The following is a 19,998-nucleotide window of genomic DNA, read 5'->3' as shown; positions in this document are numbered from 1 at the left end:
GGGTTTCTGTACAGCACATCTGCTGATGTAAAAAGGCTTTCAAAATACAGTTGATTGATTCATTGAGTATGAATTGGAGCAGAATGTTGAGCCGTTAAATTGTTAACAAACAATTCAATGGAAGGCCTTTTGAAGGCTTGTTTCAATAGCTGTGGCCTTTTGAAATCATTTGAAATCATGAAAAATATTCATCTTTGAGGACAAATTAATAAGTGATACTTTTTAGTCACACAGCTGATCTGCTTTCAGATCCATACTTCTCACTACTCAGAGTAGCCTGTCATTGTATTATATCAGTCTCTAGGTTCTCAATTCATGCTGTGTGACCTTGGGAAATCTGATCTGGAATCAGGCCAACTATGTATATCCTTAATTAATACTTAACAGGCTGTTTATTACGTTACACATAATCTCCCGTGGCCAGATTCTGCAGACTGAGAGAATCTGGCAGGAAGGAACGGGATGAGATCAGAGCAGCATAGTAACCTGTTTTGGGTTACTAATTTCGTCACTGGTTATTTGGACATATCAAGCAGTGCTTAAACTGCTTCGCCACAAATGCTTGGCGCGTGTGCCCACAGCGATCAGTGTGTGTGTGTGTGTGTGTGTGGGGGGGAGGGGGGGGTGCGGGGGGCAGAAGTCACGCAGCTGATAAATTACACAAGATTTAACTTCTGGGTTAACAGAGATTACATTATACAATGATTGATGATGAGGGATCAATATCATGTGATGAGAATAGAAACGTCTGATAAGGTTAAAAGAAAACACTTCAATTAGTTCCATATATACAAGCCTTACCATTTTAATTTGAGTGTCATGTTGAATGATAAAGAAGAGACTAGCAGTGGTAGGTGTTATGTAGTCAAGCTTTAAAATATATATTTTTTTTTATGTCAGAGCATTTCCTTCACTCTAGAGTAAAACCCTGTTTTGTATTTTTGTTGTCGTCAAAAAACTCCTACCACAAATGATTGTATGATTGTGTATGTAGGCCAAGCACCCTACTGAGCTAGTAAATTATGTCTAATAATGAAGAGATATCCATCCAGGTATTCTCTCGGTTACATCCTTGTTTTTTGTTGTTGTATGTATCCAAAAAGACAAAAGAGGCAAACCAGCATGATGTAGGTAAACTTCGGTGAACTATTTACAAAAAAGTTTTTATCATTTATCTTATTTATTTACTTTCAATCGGGCAAAAGCGTGGCCTACCGTCGGGCATTCTACTCGAGCACACTGGGCTCTCTGGCAGAGGACCTGTCCCCTCTCGCAGGTGCAGAACTCGCAGCCGGTGCCGTTCCACATGTCACCGTGGTAACGCACGGTGAGCTCGTACAGACAGCTTCCTTTGGCGGCGACACACTCGTCACAACACTGCCCCGCCCTCTTTACCTTGGTCTGACCCTGCAAGGGATCATGGGAAGGATAAGGTTAGACTTTATTATAACTAATAACTTTCATGAATAAGCGTTAATAAACGCTTTATAAATAGTGCACATGATGGATGAGTCATTATAGTATAAACATTGTATTGTATTATATCATAACCTTTCCAAACGATCCTCTATTTAATCATTGATCTTCATTTTAGCAGGTAATGTCTTCCACAGCAGTAACATGGAGAAGAGTTACAGACAGACAGACAGACAGACAGACAGACAGACAGACAGACAGACAGACAGACAGACAGACAGACAGACAGACAGACAGACAGACAGACAGACAGACAGACAGACAGACAGACAGACAGACAGACAGACAGACAGACAGACAGACAGACAGACAGACAGACAGGTTATCTCTGTGTGTACTGACCTTCTCACAGGTCCTGGGTGGACAGGTTTGTGTGTGACAGCGAGACTGGCCACGATCACACACACACCTGGTGCAGCCACTCTTCTGCCACTGCTCACCATGCTGCAAACACACACACACACACACACACACACACACACACACACACACACACACACACACACACACACACACACACACACACACACACACACACACACACACACACACACACACACACACACGTTGTGGACGGGGATGGTGGATGAGCATAGGCATCTGTTTTTGTTTTAAGCCCTTAAACTAACCTAACCTTAACCATTCAGAGTTAATGCCTAACCTTAACCATTCAGAGTTAATACCTTAACCATTCAGAGTTAATACCTAACCTTAATTTTAAACACTTCAAAATGTGACATTTGGATATCCCATAGACAGTCAAGTATGATTGGTAGAATACCCCAGAGACAGTCAAGTATGATTGGTAGAACAGACAGTAGATAGAATACCCCAGACCCAGAGACAGTCATGTGTGATTGGTAGAATACAAGAGACAGCCATGTGTGTCATGTCCTGACCATAGAAAGCCTTTATTTTCTATGGTAGAGTAGGTCAGGGCATGACTAGGGGTTTAGTCTAGTTTATATTTTCTATGTGGGGTTCTAGTTTGTTTTTTCTATGTTGGTGATTGTGTATGATTCCCAATTAGAGGCAGCTGGTAATCGTTGTCTCTAATTGGGGATCATACTTAAGTAGCATTTTTCCACCTGTGTGATATGGGATATTGATTTGAGTTAGTGCACGTTGCATCTCTGTAGTCACGGTTCGTTGTTTGTTTATTTGTTTTTTGTCTTAGCTTAGTTTCACTTTCGAATAAATAATGTGGAACTCAACATTCGCTGCGCCTTGGTCCGACATTCATTCCAACGATCGTGACAATGTGACAGTGACAGTATCCAGACCAGACAACCCATGCTGTTATTTTGTTAATACAAAGCACTTTCCCTTACACAAACACACAATATATATATTATTCATGATCTTTAATAAATAACAAATTGAGATGTCTCTTGTTATTTCCTTTTCCGCCATGCAAATATAATATACATGAGATGTGGTTGGATGGCCAGTGTGTGAGGGGGAAGAGAGAGGGGGAAGAGAGAGGGGGAAGAGAGAGGGGGAAGAGAGAGGGGGAAGAGAGAGGGGGAAGAGAGAGGGGGAAGAGAGAGGGGGAAGAGAGAGGGGGAAGAGATAGGGAGAAGAGAGGGGGGGAAGAGAGAGGGAGAAGAGAGGGGGGGAAGAGAGAGGGAGAAGAGAGGGGGGGAAGAGAGGTAGGGAAGAGAGAGGGAAGAGAGAGAGAGGGGAAGAGAGAGGGGGTGAAGAGAGAGTGGGAAGAGAGAGGGGTAAGAGAGAGGGGGAAGAGAGAGGGGTGAAGCGAGAGGGGGGAGAGGGAAAAGAGAGAGGGGGAAGAGAGAGGGAGAAGAGAGAGGGGGAAGAAAGAGGGAGAAGAGAGGGAGAAGAAAGAGGGGGTGAAGAGAGAGGGAGGCAGAGAGAGGGAGGAAGAGAGAGGGGAGAAGAGAGAGGGGAGAAGAGAGAGGGAGGAAGAGAGAGGGAGGAAGAGAGAGGGGAGAATAGAGAGGGGGAAGAGAGAGGGGGAAGAGAGGGAGAAGAGAGAGGGGGAAGAGAGAGGGAGGAAGAGAGAGGGAGGAAGAGAGAGGGAGAAGAGAGATGAGGAAGAGAGAGGGAGAAGAGAGAGGGAGAAGACAGAGGGAGGAAGAGAGAGGGGGAAGAGAGAGGGAGGAAGAGAGAGGGAGGAAGAGAGAGGGAGGAAGAGAAAGGGGAGAAGAGAGAGGGAGGAAGAGAGTGGGAGGAAGAGAGTGGGAGGAAGAGAGTGGGAGGAAGAGAGAGGGAGGAAGAGAGAGGGAGGAAGAGAGAGGGAGGAAGAGAGTGGGAGGAAGAGAGAGGGAGGAAGAGAGAGGGAGGAAGAGAGTGGGAGGAAGAGAGAGGGAGGAAGAGAGAGGGAGGAAGAGAGAGGGAGGAAGAGAGAGGGAGGAAGAGAAAGGGAGGAAGCGAAAGGGAGGAAGAGAGAGGGAGGAAGAGAGAGGGAGGAAGAGAAAGGGAGAAGAGAGAGGGAGGAAGAGAGAGGGAGGAAGAGAGAGGGAGGAAGAGAGTGGGAGGAAGAGAGAGGGAGGAAGAGAGAGGGGGAAGAGAGCAAGAGAGGACTCACACCCACACAGGCACATCACAGAGACACCCTATTATAAATAACCATGCTGAAAAGCAGAGACTCACATTCTCTCACATAAATCCTCGGTCACATACAGTACCAGTCACTAGTTTTAGAACACCTACTCATTCAAGGGTTTTTAACTATTTTTACTATTATCTACATTGTAGAAAAACAGTGAAGACATCATGTAGTTACCAAAAAAGTGTTCAATCAAAATATATTTTAGATTCTTCAAAGTAGTCACCCTTCGCCTTGAAGACAGCTTTGCACTCTTGACATTCTCTCAACCAATGTAGAAAATAGTAAAAAAATAAAATCCTGGAATGAATAGGTGTGTCCTAACTTTTGTTTGCAAACAAGCACTCGAGTCCTCTGTACTTCACTCTCCTTCTACTTCTCTCTCTCTTTCTCTTTCTCTCTCTCTCTTTCTCTCTGTCTTTCTCTCCGTCTCTGTCTCACTTTCTCTCTGTCTCTGTCTCACTTTCTCTCTGTCTCACTCTCTCAGAATAGTGTATAACTAAGTGACAGTACCTTGTACTCCTTCCCAGCGGAGAGGCAAGGGTTGGGGACACACTGTGGGCAGCAGTGTCCCGGTTGGATCACCAGATTATCGAGCTGTTGGAGAGACACACAGACACATCAGACGTGACAAATAGAGCGACAACGGAATCACAATGCTTCGTGTGTGCGTGAGTGTTTGTGTGTGTATTAGTGTGTGTGTGTTTGTGTGCGTATTAGTGTGTGTGTGTGCGTGTGCGTATTAGTGTGTGTGTGTGTGTGTGTGTGTGTGTGTGTGTGTGTGTGTGTGTGTGTGTGTGTGTGTGTGTGTGTGTGTGTGTGTGTGTGTGTGTGTGTGTGTGTGTGTGTGTGTGTGTGTGTGTGTGTGTGTGTGTGTGAACTGGAATATCGTCTCTCTTTCCATCCCCGTGTATACACTCTCACTTCTCTGTTTAATATATGAGCCTGATAGTGACTGGTCTTCCCTGTTTTATATATGAGCCTGGTAGTGACTGGTCTTCTCTGTTTTATATATGAGCCTGGTAGTGACTGGTCTTCTCTGTTTTATATATGAGCCTGGTAGTGACTGGTCTTCTCTGTTTTATATATGAGCCTGGTAGTGACTGGTCTTCTCTGTTTTATATATGAGCCTGGTAGTGACTGGTCTTCTCTGTTTTATATATGAGCCTGGTAGTGACTGGTCTTCTCTGTTTTATATATGAGCCTGGTAGTGACTGGTCTTCTCTGTTTTATATATGAGCCTGGTAGTGACTGGTCTTCTCTGTTTTATATATGAGCCTGATAGTGACTGGTCTTCTCTGTTTTATATATGAGCCTGGTAGTGGCTGGTCTTCTCTGTTTTATATATGAGCCTGGTAGTGACTGGTCTTCTCTGTTTTATATATGAGCCTGGTAGTGACTGGTCTTCTCTGTTTTATATATGAGCCTGGTAGTGGCTGGTCTTCTCTGTTTTATATATGAGCCTGGTAGTGACTGGTCTTCTCTGTTTTATATATGAGCCTGGTAGTGACTGGTCTTCTCTGTTTTATATATGAGCCTGGTAGTGACTGGTCTTCTCTGTTTTATATATGAGCCTGGTAGTGACTGGTCTTCTCTGTTTTATATATGAGCCTGGTAGTGACTGGTCTTCTCTGTTTTATATATGAGCCTGGTAGTGACTGGTCTTCTCTGTTTTATATATGAGCCTGGTAGTGACTGGTCTTCTCTGTTTTATATATGAGCCTGGTAGTGACTGGTCTTCTCTGTTTTATATATGAGCCTGGTAGTGACTGGTCTTCTCTGTTTTATATATGAGCCTGGTAGTGACTGGTCTTCTCTGTTTTATATATGAGCCTGGTAGTGACTGGTCTTCTATGTTTTATATATGAGCCTGGTAGTGACTGGTCTTCTCTGTTTTATATATGAGCCTGGTAGTGACTGGTCTTCTCTGTTTTATATATGAGCCTGGTAGTGGCTGGTCTTCTCTGTTTTATATATGAGCCTGATAGTGACTGGTCTTCTCTGTTTTATATATGAGCCTGGTAGTGGCTGGTCTTCTCTGTTTTATATATGAGCCTGGTAGTGACTGGTCTTCTCTGTTTTATATATGAGCCTGGTAGTGACTGGTCTTCTCTGTTTTATATATGAGCCTGGTAGTGACTGGTCTTCTCTGTTTTATATATGAGCCTGGTAGTGACTGGTCTTCTCTGTTTTATATATGAGCCTGGTAGTGACTGGTCTTCTCTGTTTTATATATGAGCCTGGTAGTGACTGGTCTTCTCTGTTTTATATATGAGCCTGGTAGTGACTGGTCTTCTCTGTTTTATATATGAGCCTGATAGTGACTGGTCTTCTCTGTTTTATATATGAGCCTGGTAGTGACTGGTCTTCTCTGTTTTATATATGAGCCTGGTAGTGACTGGTCTTCTCTGTTTTATATATGAGCCTGGTAGTGACTGGTCTTCCCTGTTTAATATATGAGCCTGGTAGTGACTGGTCTTCTCTGTTTTATATATGAGCCTGGTAGTGACTGGTCTTCTCTGTTTTATATATGAGCCTGGTAGTGACTGGTCTTCTCTGTTTAATATATGAGCCTGGTAGTGACTGGACTTCTCTGTTTTATATATGAGCCTGGTAGTGACTGGTCTTCTCTGTTTTATATATGAGCCTTGTAGTGACTGGTCTTCTCTGTTTTATATATGAGCCTGGTAGTGACTGGTCTTCTCTGTTTTATATATGAGCCTGATAGTGACTGGTCTTCTCTGTTTTATATATGAGCCTGGTAGTGACTGGTCTTCTCTGTTTTATATATGAGCCTGGTAGTGGCTGGTCTTCTCTGTTTTATATATGAGCCTGGTAGTGACTGGTCTTCTCTGTTTTATATATGAGCCTGGTAGTGGCTGGTCTTCTCTGTTTTATATATGAGCCTGATAGTGACTGGTCTTCTCTGTTTAATATATGAGCCTGGTAGTGACTGGTCTTCTCTGTTTTATATCTTCTCTGCCTCACCAATTTAAAAAAAGAAAGTATTATTTACCTCATCTGAATTCCACAACAGAAGCTAGCAAGAGGTTAGCCATTTTCACTGGCTAACGTTGAAGTTCAGCTAGCCACGGTTAGCTGTCCTCAGCTATCCATTAGCTCGAAAAGCTATCGCCAGTTTTTGTACAGCGCGACTCAGACCAGAGCATACCAGACCTATTCTCTCTCCTTTCCCCGATTTCTACCGCAGGCTCTGGACATTTACACCTGGATCTTGCAGCTAACTAGCTGCTACCTGAGTGACTATTGGCAACGTCGGTCACGGAATTAACACACATTATTACGGAGCTAGCCAGCTAGCCAGCTGAAGAGTTCCATCAGCCACTCCTGGGCTATTCCTGAGCTAGCCAGCTGAAGTGTCTCCTGGGCTACAACTCACCTATCCTGACCCGTTTTACTGTCGATCCGGAGCCCCATCGGGTCTTCACGACTGGACCACCGACGTTATCTGCCCGAGGGAGTTATCCAACTGGCCCCTCCGTCGCGACGTAACCTGATCGCCCATCTGCGGCCCGCTAATCGTTAGCTGTCTTTTCGGCTGCGATCTGAACAGGTCTATCGGACACTTTTCTTGGGCCACTATAACTAACTATTTTGCCAACTTGGACAGGTCCCCCCTTCCACACGGAACCCCACTAACCCACAGACGGAAACGCACGAGCTGGCTAAAAACAGACCTCCCTCCCATCTTCCACCAGCTTGCTACCTATGGCCCGGCTAGCTGTCTGAATCTCACTGGACCCTTTGATCACTCGGCTAAGCATGCCTCTCCTTAATGTCAATATGCCTTCTCCATTGCTGTTCTGGTTAGTGTTTATTGGCTTATTTCACTGTAGAGCCTCTAGCCCTGCTCATTATACCTTATCCAACCTCTCAGTTCCTCCACCCACACATGCTATGACATCTTCTGGTTTCAATGATGTTTCTAGAGACAATATCTCTCTCACTATCACTAAATGCCTAGGTTTACCTCCTCTGTACTCACATCCCACCATACCTTTGTCTGTACATTATACCTTGAAGCTATTTTATCGCCCCCAGAAACCTGCTCCTTTTTCTCTCTATTCTGGACGTCACAGACGACCAATTCTTATAGCTTTTAGCCGTACCCTCATACTTATTCTTCTCTGCTCCTCTGGGGATGTAGAGGTGAATCCAGGCCCTGCAGTGCCTGGCTCCACTCCTACTCCCCAGGCGCTCTCTTTTGATGACTTCTGTAACCGTAATAACCTTGGTTTCATGCATGTTAACATTAGAAGCCTCCTCCCTAAGTTTGTTTTATTCACTGCTTTAGCACACTCCGCCAACCCGGATGTCCTAGCTGTGTCTGAATCTTGGCTTAGGAAGTCCACCAAAAACTCTGAAATCTTCATCCCTAACTACAACGTTTTCAGACAAGATAGAACGACCAAAGGGGGCGGTGTTGCAATCTACTGCAGAGATAGCCTGCAGAGTTCTGTCCTGCTATCCAGGTCTGTACCCAAACAATTTGAACTTCTACTTTTAAAAATCCACCTCTCCAAAAACAAGTCTCTCACCGTTGCCGCCTGCTATAGACCCCCCTCGGCCCCTAGTTGTGCTCTGGACACCATATGTGAACTGATTGCCCCCCATCTATCTTCAGAGCTCGTGCTACTAGGTGACCTAAACTGGGACATGCTTAACACCCCAGCCATCCTACAATCCAAGCTTGATGCCCTCAATCTCACACAAATTATTAATGAACCCACCAGGTACAACCCCAAAGCCGCAAACACTGGCACCCTCATAGATATCATCCTAACCAACGTGCCCTCTAAATACACCTCTGCTGTTTTCAACCAAGATCTCAGCGATCACTGCCTCATTGCCTGCACCCGTAATGGGTCAGCGGTCAAACGACCTCCACTCATCACTGTCAAACGCTCCCTGAAACATTTCAACGAGCAAGCCTTTCTAATCGACCTGGCCCTGGTATCCTGGAAGGATATTGACCTCATCCCGTCAGTAGAGGATGCCTGGTTATTTTTTTTAAATGCCTTCCTCTCCATCTTAAATAAGCATGCCCCTTTCAAGAAATGTAGAACCAGGAACAGATATAGCCCTTGGTTCTCCCCAGACCTGACTGCCCTTAACCAACACAAAAATATCCTGTGGCGTTCTGCATTAGCATCAAACTGCCCCCGCGATATGCAACTTTTTAGGGAAGTTAGAAACCAATACACACAGGCAGTTAGAAACGCCAAGGCTAGCTTTTTCAAACAGAAATTCGCTTCGTGCAACTCCAACTCTAAAAAGTTCTGGGACATTGTAAAGTCCATGGAGAATAAGAACACCTCCTCCCAGCTGCCCACTGCACTGAGGATAGGAAACTCTGTCACCACTGATAAGCCCACTATAATTGAGAATTTCAATAAGCATTTTTCTACGGCTGGCCATGCTTTCCACCTAACTACCCCTACTGCATTCAACAGCACTGCACCCCCCACAGCTACTCGCCCAAGCCTCCCCCATTTCTCCTTCTCCCAAATCCATTCAGCTGATGTTCTGAAAGAGCTGCAAAATCTGGACCCCTACAAATCAGCTGGGCTTGACAATCTGGACCCTTTCTTTCTAAAATTATCTGCCGAAATTATTGCAACCCCTATTACTAGCCTGTTCAACCTCTCTTTCGTGTCGTCTGAGATTCCCATAGATTGGAAAGCAGCTGCTGTCATCCCCCTCTTCAAAGGAGGTGACACTCTTGACCCTAATTGCTACAGACCTATATCCATCCTACCCTGCCTTTCTAAGGTCTTCGAATGCCAAGTCAACAAACAGATTACCGACCATTTCGAATCCCACCGCACCCTCTCCGCTATGCAATCTGGTTTCAGAGCTGGTCATGGGTGCACCTCAGCCACGCTCAAGGTCCTAAACGACATCGTAACCGCCATCGATAAGAAACAATACTGTGCTGCCATATTCATTGACCTGGCCAAAGCTTTTGACTCTGTTAATCACCACATCCTCATCGGCAGACTCAGTAGCCTTGGTTTCTCAAACGATTGCGTCGCCTGGTTCACCAACTACTTCTCTGACAGAGTTCAGTGTGTCAAATCGGAGGGCCTACTGTCTGGACCTCTGGCAGTCTCTATGGGGGTACCACAGGGTTCAATTCTTGGGCCAACTCTTTTTTCTGTATACATAAATGATGTCGCTCTTGCTGCTGGTGAATCTCTGATCCACCTCTACGCAGACGACACCATTCTGTACACTTCTGGCCCTTCTTTGGACACTGTGTTAACAACCCTCCAGACGAGCTTCAATGCCATTCAACTCTCCTTCCGTGGTCTCCAACTGCTCCTAAACACAAGTAAAACTAAATGCATGCTCTTCAACCGATCGCTGCCTGCACCTGCCCGCCTGTCCAGCATGACTTCTCTGGACGGTTCTAACTTAGAATTTGTGGACAACTACAAATACCTAGGTGTCTGGTTAGACTGTAAACTCTCCTTCCAGACTCACATCAATCATCTCCAATCCAAAGTGAAATCTCGAATTGGCTTCCTATTTCGCAACAAAGCATCCTTCACTCATGCTGCCAAACATACCCTCGTAAAACTGACCATCCTACCAATCCTCGACTTCGGCGATGTCATTTACAAAATAGCTTCCAATACCCTACTCAACAAGCTGGATGCAGTCTATCACAGTGCCATCCGTTTTGTCACCAAAGCCCCATATACTACCCACCACTGCGACCTGTACGCTCTCGTTGGCTGGCCTTCGCTTCATAATCGTCGCCAAACACATTGGCTCCAGGTCATCTACAAGAGTCTGCTAGGTAAAGTCCCCCCTTATCTCCGCTCACTGGTCACCATAGCAGCACCCACCTGTAGCACGCGCTCCAGCAGGTATATCTCTCTGGTCACCCCTAAAGCCAACTCCTCCTTTGGTCGTCTCTCCTTCCAGTTCTCTGCTGCCAATGACTGGAACGAACTACAAAAATCTCTGAAACTGGAAACACTTATCTCCCTCACTAGCTTTAAGCACCAGCTGTCAGAGCAGCTCACAGATCACTGCACCTGTACATAGCCCATCTATAATTTAGCCCAAACTACTACCTCTTCCCCTACTGTATTTATTTATTTTATTTATTTTGCTCCTTTGCACCATATTATTTATATTTTATCTTTGAACTTTCTTCAAACTACAAATCTACCATTCCAGTGTTTTTCTTGCTACACTTTATTTACTTTGCCACCATGGCATTTTTTTGCCTTTACCTCCCTTATCTCACATCACTTGTTCACATTGTATATAGTCTTATTTTTTTTTCTTCTACTGCATCATTGATTGTATGTTGTTTTACTCCATGTGTAACTCTGTGTTTTTGTATGTTGTCGAACTGCTTTGCTTTATCTTGGCCAGGTCGCAATTGTAAATGAGAACTTGTTCTCAACTTGCCTACCTGGTTAAATAAAGGTGAAATAAAATAAATAAAAAATATATGAGCCTGGTAGTGACTGGTCTTCTCTGTTTTATATATGAGCCTGGTAGTGACTGGTCTTCTCTGTTTTATATATGAGCCTGATAGTGACTGGTCTTCTCTGTTTTATATATGAGCCTGGTAGTGACTGGTCTTCTCTGTTTTATATATGAGCCTGGTAGTGACTGGTCTTCTCTGTTTTATATATGAGCCTGATAGTGACTGGTCTTCTCTGTTTTATATATGAGCCTGATAGTGACTGGTCTTCTCTGTTTTATATATGAGCCTGATAGTGACTGGTCTTCTCTGTTTTATATATGAGCCTGGTAGTGACTGGTCTTCTCTGTTTTATATATGAGCCTGGTAGTGACTGGTCTTCTCTGTTTTATATATGAGCCTGGTAGTGACTGGTCTTCTCTGTTTTATATATGAGCCTGGTAGTGACTGGTCTTCTCTGTTTTATATATGAGCCTGGTAGTGACTGGTCTTCTCTGTTTTATATATGAGCCTGGTAGTGACTGGTCTTCTCTGTTTTATATATGAGCCTGATAGTGACTGGTCTTCTCTGTTTTATATATGAGCCTGGTAGTGGCTGGTCTTCTCTGTTTTATATATGAGCCTGGTAGTGGCTGGTCTTCTCTGTTTTATATATGAGCCTGGTAGTGACTGGTCTTCTCTGTTTTATATATGAGCCTGGTAGTGACTGGTCTTGTCTGTTTTATATATGAGCCTGGTAGTGGCTGGTCTTCTCTGTTTTATATATGAGCCTGGTAGTGACTGGTCTTCTCTGTTTTATATATGAGCCTGGTAGTGACTGGTCTTCTCTGTTTTATATATGAGCCTGGTAGTGACTGGTCTTCTCTGTTTTATATATGAGCCTGGTAGTGACTGGTCTTCTCTGTTTTATATATGAGCCTGGTAGTGACTGGTCTTCTCTGTTTTATATATGAGCCTGGTAGTGACTGGTCTTCTCTGTTTTATATATGAGCCTGGTAGTGACTGGTCTTCTCTGTTTTATATATGAGCCTGGTAGTGACTGGTCTTCTCTGTTTTATATATGAGCCTGGTAGTGACTGGTCTTCTCTGTTTTATATATGAGCCTGATAGTGACTGGTCTTCTCTGTTTTATATATGAGCCTGATAGTGACTGGTCTTCTCTGTTTTATATATGATCCTGTTAGTGACTGGTCTTCTCTGTTTTATATATGAGCCTGGTAGTGACTGGTCTTCTCTGTTTTATATATGAGCCTGGTAGTGACTGGTCTTCTCTGTTTTATATATGAGCCTGGTAGTGGCTGGTCTTCTCTGTTTTATATATGAGCCTGGTAGTGACTGGTCTTCTCTGTTTTATATATGAGCCTGGTAGTGACTGGTCTTCTCTGTTTTATATATGAGCCTGGTAGTGACTGGTCTTCTCTGTTTTATATATGAGCCTGGTAGTGACTGGTCTTCTCTGTTTTATATATGAGCCTGGTAGCGTGTGTGTTTGTGTGCGTATTAGTGTGTGTGTGTGTGTGTGTGTGTGTGTGTGTGTGTGTGTGTGTGTGTGTGTGTGTGTGTGTGTGTGTGTGTGTGTGTGTGTGTGTGTGCGTGTGCGTATTAGTGTGTGTGTGTGTGTGTGTGTGTGTGTGTGTGTGTGTGTGTGTGTGTGTGTGTGTGTGTGTGTGTGTGTGTGTGTGTGTGTGTGACAGTCGTACTAACCGGTTGGCAGGCGACAGGTTGACACTCTGCTGCATAGCACTGAGGTAGTCCGCTATCACACACACACTTAGAGCACGGGCTGGGCCTCCACTCTTCCCCATCCCTGTACTCATGGTCCTCCCAGGAACAGGATGCTGTGGACACACACACACACACACACACACACACACACACACACACACACACACACACACACACACACACAGTAAGTAGAGTAAAGAGCAATGCTGTGTGTGTGTGTGTGTGTGTGTGTGTGTGTGTGTGTGTGTGTGTGTGTGTGTGTGTGTGTGTGTGTGTGTGTGTGTGTGTGTGTGTGTGTGGCGTACACTCACTACACCCGTTAGTGAGGTGCTATAGATAATGTATGTTATGTATTATACATCCGGCAGTAGAGTGGACAGCCCCAGGGGTCCCTAACACAGGTACAGAGTATTATACATCCGGCAGTAGAGTGGACAGCCCCAGGGGTCCCTAACACAGGAACAAGTGCAAGTGGAGTCAGAACAAAGATGATCTATACACTGACAAGATATTGAAGATATTGTCTGTTCTAACAATGGGAATAAATATCCACAAAGGCGTAAGGTGGGCAGGAGGAGTGGACATCTGCACTGAGCTAAAGGCTAGAGCTGCCGCTTTCAAGCAGCAGGCCACCAATCCGGACGCTTATGAGAAATCCGACGAGCGATCAAACTGGAAAAGCATCAATACAGGACTAAGATCGTAACCTATTATGGCGCCTTGACTCTCGTCGGATGTGGCAGGGCTTGCAAACTATTAAAGATTACAAAGGGAAACCCAGCTGCGAGCTGTCCAGTGACACGAGCCTACCAGACAAGCTAAATGTGCTTCTATGCTGGCTTCGAGGCTAGCAACACTGAACCATGCATAAGAGCACCAGCTGCTCTGGACGACTGTTTGATCTCCCTCTCCGTAGCCAATGTGAGTAAGACCTTTAAACAGGATAACATTCACTAGGCCAGATGGATTACCAGGATGCGTACTCAGATCATACGTTGACCAGCTGGCAAGTGTCGTCACTGAGATTTTCAACCTCTCCCTGACCCAGTCAGTAATACTTACATGTTTCAATCCAACATCATAGTCCAAGGAGAAAAGAGATGGGAAAGAGAGAGGGTAACCAAGGTAACCTTTCTAATTTACTATCACATGAAAGGCTGGTCATGGCTCACATCAACACCATAATCACAGACACCCTGGACCGACTCCAAATCGCATACCGCCTCAACAGATCCAGAGATGATGCAATCTCTGTTGCACTTCACACTGCCCACTCACACCTATGTGATAATGTTTACAAATGTTCATCACTAAATTCAGGACCGTTGGATTGAACACTTCTCTCTGCAACTGGATCCTGGACTTCCTGACAGGCTGCCACAAGGTGGTGAGGTTTGCAACAACACATCTGCCACATTGATCCTGAACCCTCAGGTGTGTGTGCTTGGTCCCCTCTTGTGCTCCATATTCACTCGCGACTGCGTAGACTGTGTGGCCGAGCACGACTCCAACACCATCATTTGTATTTAGCTGCTGCCAAGGCTACTCTTCCTGGGGTCCAAAAACATTAAAAACATTAAAGCACTTAGAGTGCATTTGAAAAGTATTCAGACCCCTCGACTTTTTCCACATTTTGTTACGTTACAACCTTATTCTAAAATGGATTAAATAAAATAAAAATTGTCATCAATCTACACGCATAACCACATAACGACGTAGCGATAACTGGTTTTTAGAAATGTATGCTAATTTAATAATAATAAAAAAACAGAAATACCTTATTTACGTAAGTATTCAGACCCTTTTATATGAGACTCAAAATTGAGCTCAGGTGCATCCTGTTTCCATTGATTATCCTTGAGATGTTTATACAACTTGATTGGACATGATTTGGAAAGGCACACACCTGTCTATATAAAGGTCCCACAGTTGACATGTCAGAGCAAAAACCAAGGATTTTGTCCGTAGATCTCCGAGACAGGATTGTGTCGAGGCACAGATCTGGGGGAGGGTACCAAAACAGCATTGAAGGTCCCCAAGAACACATTGGCTTCCATCATTCTTAAATGGAAGAAGTTTGGAACCACCAAGACTCTTCCTAGAGCTGGCCGCCCGGCCAAACTGAGCAATTGGGGGAGAAGGGCCTTGGTCAGAGAGGTGACCAAGAACCCGATGGTCACTCTGACAGAGCTCCAGAGGAACTGGAGATGGGAGAACCTTCTAGAAGGACAACCATCTCTGCAGCACTCCACCAATCAGGCCTTTATGGTAGAGTGGCCAGATGGAAGCCACTCATCAGTAAAAGGCACATTACATCCTGCTTGGAGTTTAACAAAAGGCACCTACAGGATTCTCAGACCATGAGAAACTATTAAAGGTTACAAAGGGAAACCCAGAAACAAGATTCTCTGGTCTGATGAAACCAAGATTGAACTCTTTTGCCTGAATGCCAAGCATCATGTCTAGAGGAAACCTGGCACCATCCCTACAGTGAAGCATATTGGTGGCAGCATCATGCTGTGGGGATGTTTTTCAGCAGCAGGGACGGGGAGAATAGTCAGGATCAGGGCAATGATGAATGGAGCAAAGCTTTGAAGCGCTCCTTTTTTGGGGTCCCAGGTCCAAAAAGTTTGAAATCACTGAGCTAGCAAACAGATTGCTGATTTGCTGTACAGCTATAGTATCTGGTGCAGCGCAAACGTCAAATTGTAGGGAATGGACTGACATGAATGAATACGCAGCTCCCCAAAACTGTTGGTGATCCAGACTATGTTTACTTTCACCTGCAATTGGGCATCAAGCAACAATTACTAACACAGGCTTACTGGTCTTTTGGTAAGCCAAAATTGCTTGAAATTCATAATTTACCGATGAAGCTTGCATTTGGAATTTGTTGTTAAAATTAATTATTACATGTGTTCTAGACAAAATAATTAAAATGGCTGTCTGGTAACCTCAATAAATAGACAAAGATTTGTAGTTGAACAACTCATTGCCTGTATTTGCTATTATTATTATTATTATTACTATTATTAGATTTTTTTACTGGACTTAAAACTTTTACTTGTGACTCGAATCGCTCTTAAAATGACTTGGACTTGACTCGAGGCTCGACTCGTTCTACTTGAGAATTCCTTGTGACTCGAATAATAGTGACTTGGTCCCATCTCTATGAAACGTGACAAATAAAATGCGATTTGTTTTGAACATTCTTGTCAACTGCGATTTTTAAAAAACTTTTTTCCTGTAAGTTGCCGGGATGCCACGTTCGTCTACTTACAGTATATCAGTACATTCGTAACAATGTAAACATTACGAAACTTTTATTATTTTTTCTCCCCAATTTTGTGATATCTAATTTGTAGTTACAATCGTGTCCCATCGCCGCAACTCCCGTTCGGGCTCGGGAGATGCAAAGGTCGAGAGCCATGCGTCCTCCGAAACACGATCCTGCCAAGCCGCACTGCTTCTTGACACACTGCTCGATTAACCCGGAAGCCAACCGCACCAATGTGTCGGAGGAAACACCTTACAGCTGGCGACCGAAGTCAGCTTGCAGGCTCTCAGCCTGCCACAAGGAGTAACTAGAGCACGATGGGACAAGGAAGTCTCGGGCCGGCCAAACCCTCCCCTAACCCGGACAACGCTGGGTCAATTGTGTGCTGCCTCATGGGTCTCCTGGTCACAGCCGGCTGTGACACAGCATGGGATCGAACCCGGGTCTGTAGTGATCCCTCAAGCACTGCAATGCAGTGCCTTATACCACTTTGCCACTCAGGAGGCCACAAAATGTATTTTCAATCAAATAAGCCATACAAAAAGGTCTGCTTCACGCATTATTATTGCGCGGACATGTTTTGGGGCGGAGTGCAAAGAAAAAGCCAAATCTCAGACTGGCCAATAAAAAGAAAAGATTAAGATGGGTAAAAGAACACACACACTGGACAGAGGAACTCTGCCTAGAAGGCCAGCATCTCGGAGTCACTTCTAAACTGTTGACGTTGAGACTGGTGTTTTGCGGGTACTATTTAATGAAGCTGCCAGTTGAGGACTTCTGAGGCGTCTGTTTCTCAAACTAGAAAGTCAAAAGTACTTGTCCTCTTGCTCAGTTGTGCACCGGGGCCTCCCACTCCTCTTTCTATTCTGGTTAGAGACAGTTTGCTCTGTTCTGTGAAGGGAGTAGTACACAGCGCTGTATGAGATCTTCAGTTTCTTGGCAATTTCTCGCATGGAATAGCCTTCATTTTTCAGAAGAAGTATAGACGGACGAGTTTCAGAAAAAAGTGCTTTGTTTCTGGCCATTTTGAGCCTGTAATCGAACCCACAAATGCTGATGCTCCAGATACTCAACTAGCCTAAATGCCTGTTTTATTTCTTCTTTAATCAGGACAACAGATTTCAGCTGTGCTAACATAATTGCAAAAGGGTTTTCTAATGATCAATTAACTTTTTTAAATGATAAACTTGGATTAGCTAACACAACGTGCCATTGGAACATAGGAGTGATGATTGCTGATAATGGGCCTCTGTACGCCTATGTAGATATTCCACAAAAAAATCTGCCTTTTCCAGCTACAATAGTCATTTACAACAAGAACAATGTCTACACTGTATTTCTGATCAATTTGATGTTTTTTTAATGGACAACATTTTTTCTGTTCTTTCAAAAACAAGAACATTTCAAAGTGACCCCTAACCTTTCAATGGTAGTGTACAGTTGAAGTTGGAAGTTTACATACACCTTAGCCAAATACATTGAAACTCAGTTTATCACAATTCCTGACATTTAATCCTAGTAAAGATTCCCTGTCTTAGGTCAGTTAGGATCACCACTTTATTTTAAGAATGTGAAATGTCAGAATAATAGTATAGAGAATGATTTATTTCAGCTTTTATTTCTTTCATCACATTCCCAGTGGGTCAGAAGTTTACATACACTCAATTAGTATTTGGTAGCATTGCCTTTAAATTGTTTAACTTGGGACAAACATTTTGGGTAGCCTTCCACAAGCTTCCCACAATAAGTTGGGTAAATGTTGGCCCATTCCTCCTGACAGAGCTGGTGTAACTGAGTCAGGTTTGTAGGCCTCCTTGCTCGCACATGCTTTTTCAGTTCTGCCCACACATTTTCTATGGAATTGAGGTCAAGGCTTTGTGATGACCACTCCAATACCTTGACTTGGTTGTCCTTAAGCCATTTTGCCACAACTTTGGAAGTATGTTTGGGTTCATTGTCCATTTGGAAGACCCATTTGCAACCAAGCTTTAACTTACCGACTGATGTCTTGAGATGTTGCTTCAATATATCAACATAAATTTCCGCCCTTATGATGCCATCTATTTTGTGAAGTGCACCAGTCCCTCCTGCAGCAAAGCACCCCCACAACATGATGTTGCCACCCCCGTGCTTCACGGTTGGGATGGTGTTCTTCGGCTTCCAAGCCTCCCCCTTTTTCCTCCAAACATAACAATGGTCATTATGGCCAAACAGTTCTATTTTTGTTTTATCAGAGCAGAGGACATTTCTCCAAAAAGTATGATCTTTGTCCCCATGTGCAGTTGAAACCATAGTCTGGCTTTTTTATGACGGTTTTGGAGCAGTGGCTTCTTCCATGCTGAGCGACCTTTCAGGTTATGTCGACATAGGACTCGTTTTACTGTGGATATAGATACTTTTGTACCTGTTTCCTCCAGCATCTTCACAAGGTCTTTTGCTGTTGTTCTGGGATTGATGTGCACTTTTCGCACCAAAGTCTCTAGGAGACAGAACGCGTCTCCTTCCTGAGCGGTATGACGGCTGCGTGGTCCCATGGTGTTTATACTTGCGTACTATTGTATGTACAGATGAACGTGGTACCTTCAGGCATTTGGAAATTGTTCCCAAGGATGAACCAGACTTGTGGAGGTCTACATTTTTCTTCTGAGGTCTTGGCTGATTTCTTTTGATTTTCCAATGATGTCAAGCAAAGAGTCACTGAGTTTGAAGGTAGGCCTTGTACATCCACAGGTACACCTCCAATTGACTCAAATTATGTCAATTAGCCTATCAGAAGCTCCTAAAGCCATGACATAATTTTCTGGAATTTTCCAAGCTGTTTAAAGGCACAGTCAATTTAGTGTATGTAAACTTCTGACCCACTGGAATTGTGATACAGTGAATTATAAGTGAAATAATCTGTCTGTAAACAATTGTTGGAAAAATGACTTGTGTCATGCACAAAGTAGATGTCCTAACCGACTTGCCAAAACTATAGTTTGTTTAACAAGAAATTTGTGGAGTGGTTGAAAAACAAATTTTAATGACTCCGTCCTAATTGTATGTAAACTTCCGACTTGAAATGTATATATTTTTTTTCTTCTTTGAATGTAGGTCAGCGATAAAGTCAGACGCTGGAAAGAAATTCCACCTGAAGTTGAGGTGAGATCTTTATAGGATTTACAGCCTCAGATTTGTAGCTGTAAAGACAATTCCCAGTTCAGGCGCTAACTAGCAATGTAGCCGCCAAGTGTAGCGCTGCAGGAGGCAACCACATCATATAAATAATACAACTGACAGACATGAGCTAACCTTTTGAAGTCCTCAGGCAATGGCTCAAACAGACTCTGAGTCTGGCAGGCTTTCCCCAGGGTTGGCAACAGTGTACACATTATATGATGCCAACCACAGTACAGGCAACACCGCGCCTCTGCCTAGCTCTGGTCCCTCTCTGCCTGAAAGAGTACGGCTTCAATTGACCATTTTGATGACAGATGACCTGGA

The 19,998-nt window shown here is 44.0% G+C and overlaps 1 protein-coding gene across 2 annotated transcripts in view; it reads right to left on the bottom strand.

The window, feature by feature from the left end:
- The window catches only part of fras1 (Fraser extracellular matrix complex subunit 1), a 359,498-nt gene that overhangs the window by 211,072 nt on the left and 128,428 nt on the right, over window positions 1-19,998 (bottom strand). For both annotated transcript variants that reach the window (XM_082961570.1, XM_082961571.1), the window contains exons 6-9: window positions 13,218-13,351; window positions 4,559-4,642; window positions 1,819-1,920; window positions 1,216-1,407 (exon numbers count right to left, since the gene is read on the bottom strand). In XM_082961570.1, the coding sequence (XP_082817696.1) occupies window positions 1,216-1,407; window positions 1,819-1,920; window positions 4,559-4,642; window positions 13,218-13,351 (512 nt within the window). The remainder of the gene's footprint in view (window positions 1-1,215; window positions 1,408-1,818; window positions 1,921-4,558; window positions 4,643-13,217; window positions 13,352-19,998) is intronic.

Source organism: Salmo salar, chromosome 15 (genome assembly GCF_965601325.2).
Source record: "Salmo salar chromosome 15, fSalSal1, whole genome shotgun sequence".
Classification (NCBI taxonomy): Eukaryota; Metazoa; Chordata; class Actinopteri; order Salmoniformes; family Salmonidae; genus Salmo; species Salmo salar.
The sequence above is the reverse complement of the archived record's forward strand: the minus strand, read 5'-3'. Positions and strand labels throughout refer to the sequence as shown.